Raw genomic sequence first — 7,611 nt, forward strand, 5'->3', positions numbered from 1 at the left:
TCTTATGCCATCTCCACGACCCATCCTTCCTGGGCTTTGAAGAGGGGTCACTCCCTCGGGCCCTGGTGGCCATGCCTCCTCCTCTGGTGCTTCCTCATTCCCATAACCAGCCAGCTGGACTTTGTGGAGAGCACACTGGGCTTCCTTGGACAGAGTCCCCAAGGTTGCTCAGCTCCTGCATCCCGGGTGGACCAGGGCTCAGGCAGGTTGCGGGGGGGCAGGAGGCTCCAGCCTTTCTCCCGAGCAGGAAGCTGCCCCCGCTGTGTGGTGGGGCTTGCTGGCCACATGGGGGTGGCCTGCGGCCCGGGTCGTCTGACACCTCCCACAAGGGCTCCCTGAGGTTTCTCGGAATTGGAGGAGCCGGCAGGGCGCTGTGGCTTCTCTCTCGTGAGAACTCGGCTCAGACAGGAAGCCCCACCCTTGCGGGCGGCGCCCAGTCCAGCACTATGCACCAAGCTCGGGAGGCCCCCAGGCATTGCCCAGCTCCTTTCCCCTTCACCACCCCCAGCAAGAGCACCAGGTGTGTTCAGATCTGAGTTGTCTGTCCACGCTGTCTGAAGGACCCTCAACCAGTCTCCCAGGGACTGGGTGGGCAGGCTGAGGGGGCAGCCACCCTGTGCTGGGACCAAGGCCAGAGCATGCCGTCCAGCCCCACGGGTCTGGGCCTGAGGGTTCCGCGTTTCCTGGAGTGGAGTTAGGGAGCCTTGGCTGTGGGGTTGGGAGTGGCCCGTGCATTCACCCAGAAGTGTGGGCTCTGTTGCCCTGGCGGCCTTGCACCCAGTTGGTTCCGTCCCTTGAGTTTTGTTGTGATGACCCTGCTGACCCGGCAGCTGACTGACCACTTCCTCCCCCACAGCCCTGGAAGCGCAGGCCCCTCAGGGCCAGTTCTGGGGTTCGGTATTCTCTCCAGGTGCTCCCTGGGGCCAGCAGGCAGGGGGCAGTTGGACACCAGCCCTGGAGGCCACTCCAGCTACAGTATCCAGCAGACACAAGGCTCGTATGTCCTGAGCTTCCTTCCCCTACACGAGACTTGGGGACGTCCAGGGGCTTTCTCAGTGGGCTGAGTGCACTCAGTTCATGTTGGGACTGTTTCCTTCCAGCAGGGACGGGGCATGGCCCAAGCTTTCTGCTCACCCGTCATGCAGCTGGCCCAGCCCCACAAGAAGTTTCTAAAATTAGTACCATGTGGTGAAACCCAGGGCTCTGGGGGCACTACGTGTGACAGCCTTGGAAAGCTCTGGGCGACCCCAACAGGGCCCTGTGCTCAGCCCGCGAGCCTGCCTGCCGCTGCCCCTTCCAGACCTGTCAGCCCAAGTTGGGGTGGGCAGGCGTCCCTTCTGAGCCAACGTGCTGTGGGTCCTTGGCCTCTGCCAGCTATCAGGCCTGTGTGGGACCAGGCGCACCATGCAATGTGTGCCTGAGGGGTTTGCGTGTCCCTGGACATGCCTCATGTGTGGCTGCGTCCTACCCAGCGTGTCAGCGGGAACTTCTGTGTCGCTCACAGGTCTCTGATCCACCGGCCTCCGTAAGAAAAGCAGATGACGCCCCCCCCCAGCACCCCACGTCCTCCGAGAAGGACAAGCAGCCAGGCTGGCTGCGGACCCTGGCCAGCTCCTCCAGCAAGGTGTGGCACGTGGCACTGGCAGGCGGGGAGGGGGCGGGGTGGCCTGGGGCACCCCTCTGACAGCCCCTCTTCCCACAGAGCCTGGGCTGCGTCCACCCTCGCCAGCGCCTCTCCGCCTTCCGACCCTGGTCCCCTGCGGTTTCCGCGAGTGACAAAGAGCTCTCCCCACATCTCCCAGCCCTGATTAGAGACAGGTGAGTGACCCTCCCACCGTGACCACCAGCCGTGACCCACGGGGCTTGCAGACCAGCCAGAGAAGCAGGTTCCCGCTTTAATCAGTTTCCCACTTTAATCATCCCTGAGCTTGGCGGGCAGGTGGTCTGGAGGCCTTGTGTCAGGCCCCAGCTCTCCGGGTAAGGCAGTCGCAGAAGTGCTGGTCCTTTGGTGGTATCGGGGAGGGTGTCTAGATTTTCTGTGCTCTAAAGTTGGTGGCACACAATGCTGGTGTGGCTTGTCCAACGCACGGTGGCTGGGGGCCGTGTTCCAGCTGCCCCAGGCTGAAGTGTCTACTCCCTCACACTCTCTGTGGGAGCAGGCCCTGCTGTGGGGGGCGTGCAGGGGCCGGGGAAGCTGTCAAGGACCCAGCACCTGCTGTGTCCCCCACAGCTTCTACTCCTACAAGAGCTTTGAGACGGGCGTGGCCCCCAACGTGGCCCTGGCCCCGCCAGCCCAGCACAAGGCAGTGAGCAGCCCACCCTGTGCCACGGTCGTCTCCCGGGCCCCTGAGCCCCTCCCCACCTGCATCCAGCCCCGGAAGCGGAAGCTGCCTGCGGACACCCCTGGAGCCCCGGAGACACCAGCACCCGGGCCTGCCCCCGAGGAGGACAAGGACTCGGAGGCCGAGGTGGAGGTGGAGAGCCGAGAGGAGTGTGAGTGCCCACGCCCCTCTGCTCTTGGGGGCAGTTGGTCCTCCCGGGAGAGTCCTGTCCCGGGAGAGGACGCTCTGCTAACTTGTGTCTCCGTCTGTCTGTCTCTGCAGTCACCTCCTCCCTGTCCTCGCTGTCCTCTCCATCCTTTACCTCATCCAGCTCCGCCAAGGACCTGAGCTCCCCAGGCCTGCTTGTCCCGCCCGCGGCCCCTGCCGCCCCCGATGCCACGGCCCCCACCGACACCCCGAGCAGCGGGCTGGAGGCAGAGCTGGAGCACTTGCGGCAGGCCCTGGAGGGTGGCCTGGACACCAAGGAAGCCAAAGAGAAGTTCCTGCACGAGGTGGTGAAGATGCGTGTGAAGCAGGAGGAGAAGCTGAGTGCCGCCCTGCAGGCCAAGCGTAGTCTGCACCAGGTGAGCCGCTGCACACCCGTCCCCACACTGGGCCCCAGGCCACTCCCCCAGGCCACTTACTTCCTTTCCAAGAGGCTCCTCCTGGCCTCCCCTGCCCACCTGACTTGATTAACGAGTCCTTAGCACCGGGAGGGCGGGGCTGTCACCCAGGGCTCTGTGGCCTGGGCCCCCTGGTCTCTCTGCTCTCACACCTCAGCCAGTGTCTGGCATGTGGGCTTGCTCAGCACAGCCGTGCCAGCCCCAGAGCCAGCTTGTAACCACTTGCTCACTGAGCACCCCTCCGTCTCCCTGGTTCTGGTTGGAGGTGTGATTTCCCACATGCATATTCATGAGAATGTTTGCAGGGGTGGGGCTGAGTCCCCAGAAGGGCCACCTCCTCTCCATCTGGCCGTGGGGCTTCTGGGGCCCTCAGATGGTGCGGTACCTGTGTGAGCCCCTCCCTGGCTCAGGATACCTCCAGGGGCTGTGGGCAGTGCTCGGAGGGGACAGGGACCCATGGGGCGGGCGGGTGCTGGGGAGGCCTGGGGTGGGGGCGCCCCTGAGCTGGCCCCTCACCCCAGGAGCTGGAGTTTCTGCGTGTGGCCAAGAAGGAGAAGCTGCGGGAGGCCACGGAGGCCAAGCGCAGCCTGCGGAAGGAGATCGAGCGGCTCCGAGCGGAGAACGAGAAGAAGATGAAGGAGGCCAACGAGGCGCGGCTGCGCCTGAAGCGGGAGCTGGAGCAGGCACGGCAAGCCCGCGTGTGTGACAAGGGCTGCGAGGCTGGCCGCCTGCGGGCCAAGTACTCGGCCCAGGTGCGCAGGGAACTGCGGGAGGCAGAGGTGGCTGGCGCGCCCTTGACATCTCAGGGTCCCTCCCCTCCTTACCAGGCCGTCTGGGTGTGGGGAGCTGCTCGGCTTTGGGCTTGTCCTCCATGGGGTGGTGGTGTGGCCCCAGGCTCTACTCTCCTGTCCTGGAGGAGGGCTGAGCTCACCTTCACATGCCCGTGAATGTCTTAGCCGGTCCCCATTGGCCATGCTGCCATCTGGGGCCGGGGCTGAGCAGCAGGCTCCCAGGGGTGGGGGGTGGGTGTCGTCCCCTGTCTCAGGGTCTCTGGAGACGGTGCTGGTCCTTCTACCGAGCTCACCAGTAGGTCCAGTGGGTTGCGTGGGAGGCGAGTGTGTGATGGCCGGAGGGTAAGCCCGGGGCCAGGGCAGCAGCAGGGTGGGTGGAGAGCAGCTGGCTAATGCAGGCGTCCCTTTCAGATCGAGGACCTGCAGGTGAAGCTGCAGCACGCAGAGGCCGATCGTGAGCAGCTGCGGGCTGACCTGCTGCGAGAGCGGGAGGCCCGGGAGCACCTGGAGAAGGTGGTGAAGGGGCTGCAGGAGCAGCTGTGGCCGCGGCCCCACTCCGAGGCTGCAGGTGGCGAGAGCACGGCCGAGCTGGAGCCCTAGCCGAACCCACTGTCTGCTGTGCAGGGCGGATGCCGCAGGGCAGGCGGGCGGCGGGCTTGGGGCTCCGTGCCAGCGGGACGCCCCCCTCCAGTCCTTATAGCACAACGTCTTACTGTGCCTAGAACCAAGCAAGTGTTTGGAACCACATACTTTTGGAATCCACTGCAAAATTTTCTACTGGCCAAGTTCAAGCGTGCAAGCCGGTTCCCAACTGCCCCAGAGACGAGGGCAGCTCGGTGGTTGTGGCTGGCCCTCCGCTTGCCGGAACGTTCTAACATTTACACTTTTGTTATAAGCTATTTAAAACCAATAAGGAGACTTGATATTCAGAAAAATCAACACGTTTTTTAATGACTAACTTTTAAAAGCCCCACCCACACGTGATGCCCCCCGAGGACCCACTTGGGAGCTGGGGCCCCGTCCTGCCCCTCGAAGCCATCGCAGCTCGTCTGCACCCGCGGCCGCGTGACCACACGAAGGGTTTTTCTCCAGAGTCTATTTTTTCAGCGACAAGAACCCGTCTCCCGCACTGTCGGGGGAGGACCCGGGGAGTGCCGCGCACGCGAGCTGGAACACTGCCGCCTTACCCGCCTACCGCCACCGCAGGGGCGTCCGCAGGGGCGTCCGCAGGGGTGCTCGGGCGGGCGGCGGGGGCGGGTTCGCGCTGGCCGGGCATGTGCCCTCCTCCACGCGCCCCTCCGTCCAGCTGGCGGCCCACAGAGGCATCTGCAGGGGTGCTTGGGGGGGCGGCGGAGGCGGGTCCGCCCTGGCCCGGCACGCGCCCTCCTCCTCGCGCCCCTCCATCTGGCCGGCGGCACGCCTTCTGTTTGGGCCGAGGCTGCAGCATTGCAACAAACACAGCATTATTTCAGTTTTTCTTTTTCCTTTTGTTCGTTCGTTCATTTAAACGTATACTTAGAACTGCACTTTGTCAAAAACCTTCCCCTTCTCTTTTTATTCCCCAGTTAACTGAGGTTTTTACTTTCAGATACTGCAAACCGATTTCTAGAGCATCCACATCCTAAGTGCTCGAGTGTCTAGAAACCCCTCTGGTGCTTGGTTGAACAAGGGAATCACACGAAAACGAAAACGCAAAAACTGAACTTCGGGGGGTGGTTCTGTGCCTTCCAGCGTCTTGTACAGCAAACCCTGACTCGTCTTCTTCCCCCAGAATACGTCTCCAGTAGCTGTTGGATCTGCCATGATCACAATGAGTTACCTGCATTTATTCCAAATAATCGCGTTTACTCTCAACTGTATGCGAATTGTATAAGGTTTCTTATGCCCAAGCTTGAAAAATGATTTCCCAGTAGACCAGGGGGCTCCCTGATCTAAATCATGGTATTTATTTACGTGGAGAGACCTGACCAGAACCCTCTGCCCGCGTCCGTCCCAGCACCTGGCAGCTGTGGCCATGGGAGGTGGTGCCATGGCCGCCGAGTAGAGCAGAGTTCGGGTGACCACGCCGGTGGTGGGGTTCTGCCCTTGGTTTGCTGGGTGGGGGCTGGGTGCTGCCAGCCCCCCTTCTAAAGTGCAATGCAAAAGGGACACCGTGTATATGCAGCGTGCGTTTGGTTGTTTTTCTTTTTTTAAAATTTTTTTGCTTCTGTTTTTCTTTGCAGTTATTAAATCTGTATGCATGGACTTTGAAACCTCTGCCATACGTATATCCACCGATGGGCATTATTACCGTGTCGTGTAGAGGGTCGGTTGTGTCACGCAACACTCAGAATGCTGTGTTTACCCTTGTTTTTCCAGAGTTGTGTTTTCCAGTCATTTCTTCAAGGGAAACTAAATGATTTAGTTGGAGCAAAGCTTTGAGTGTGTCAGTGTGCTTCTGTGCGGCTGTGCTCTGTCGCCGTCTGAACCTGCAGTGAGGTCGCAGGGCCCCCAGGACCTGCCACCCGAGGCCACCGGGTTTGCTCCGTTCACTTTCTGAGTTTTTAGACTCCAGAGGGAGACACATTTTTCCAAGTTGCGCGTGGGGGCAATGTGTCGCCTCACCTCCCTTCCGCTCACCTGCACATCTGACCATCAGCTCGGTCTGCCCCACCACCATCCAGCTTGGTCCCTGATACCTGATACCGGGAAGAGCTGAGGTACGGCGGTGGGGTTGGGCAGCCTCGTCCCCTCCACCCCAGGCCCACTGTGAGGGTCCCATGACCTGCCAGAGCCAGTGGCAGCCGCGGGCGAGGCCGGCGTGGGGCTGTCTGTCCCCGTCCCCGCCTCGGGGGCAGGGTCCCCAGGCTCCTGCCTCGCAGCTGCAGTTGCATTTCTTTCAGAAGAGGCATCTCTCCGTAGGCTGTTGACTCTCCCCGTGTGTAATACCCATTACCAGAATGACCGTGTATTCAGTTTAATCACTCATTATTTCTATGCTGAAAGAAGATTTTTAACGAAGGGAAAAAACAACAGCAATAACATTCATATCTATGGAGCAGCTAACTCACTCACATAGTGTCCTGCTTTTCGTACAGAACTCGCCAATGTACAAAGCGACCATGTAAATACTCTTTCCTCTTACACTCGTGTATCATACGTGTACATGGTGGGTCCTCCCCTGGGACTCTCTCCTTACTAGTAGCTGTCCTATTTTCTGGGTGGTTTCTAACAGAGGAAGAACGTGCCCACCGGCTTCCTGGGCAACCCCACCCGTCCTTCATGCCTGCTCACCGGGCTTGGGGGGCTGTCTTGTTCTGCTTTAAGTCAGGAGTCACAAACGACACTTTTTTTTTTTTTCAATTAAGGAAAAAAACCACAGCTCCACCCTGGTGCCCGCCAGGAGCGTCCGCATCGCCGTCCCCTTCTCTCCTTTGCTGCTGCTAATGACAATATGACGACTTACTCTACTATTCGAAAACTATTTTTATGTAATTAATGTATGCTTTCTTGTTTATAAATGCCTGATTTAAAAAGAAAAAAGAAAGAGCTTGGCATATTTCTCTATTTCTCTGTGTACCCGTCAGTCCTTCGACGCCCCTCCCCCAAACAGATGACATGACTCAATCAATCAGGGTTGGCCCTGCCCCTCCCTGGGCCACCACCAGGCCTGAGCCCAGGAAGAGTAAGGGGGTGCCTGTCTTCCCATCAGACCCTGGGTTCCTTTGGTCTCCATTGACAAGTGGGCAGGTACTGGCTGGGGCCCTATGTCCCTCCCTTTTGGTCACTCTGAACTGTGGCCCCTCGTACTGTGGGCATCCACTGAGGACGCCTCATTTGCCTGCTGGAGTAGGTGGCCAGTCCCCTGCAGAGCTGCCTCATGTCTTAATGGGGAGG

At 60.4% G+C, this 7,611-nt stretch overlaps 1 protein-coding gene across 2 annotated transcripts in view; it reads left to right on the forward strand.

Annotated features, from left to right (window-relative positions):
- The window catches only part of SKI (SKI proto-oncogene), a 55,195-nt gene extending 47,934 nt beyond the window's left edge, over positions 1-7,261 (forward strand). For both annotated transcript variants that reach the window (XM_086342502.1, XM_086342503.1), the window contains 6 exons: positions 1,505-1,624; positions 1,703-1,818; positions 2,231-2,493; positions 2,604-2,905; positions 3,466-3,696; positions 4,147-7,261. In XM_086342502.1, the coding sequence (XP_086198628.1) occupies positions 1,505-1,624; positions 1,703-1,818; positions 2,231-2,493; positions 2,604-2,905; positions 3,466-3,696; positions 4,147-4,335 (1,221 nt within the window). In that variant the 3' untranslated portion in view covers positions 4,336-7,261. The remainder of the gene's footprint in view (positions 1-1,504; positions 1,625-1,702; positions 1,819-2,230; positions 2,494-2,603; positions 2,906-3,465; positions 3,697-4,146) is intronic.
- Positions 7,262-7,611: the final 350 nt, after the last annotated feature.

Source organism: Bos grunniens, chromosome 16 (genome assembly GCF_055505025.1).
Source record: "Bos grunniens cultivar Pamir isolate PY7600 chromosome 16, Bosgru_T2T1.0, whole genome shotgun sequence".
Classification (NCBI taxonomy): domain Eukaryota; kingdom Metazoa; phylum Chordata; class Mammalia; order Artiodactyla; family Bovidae; genus Bos; species Bos grunniens.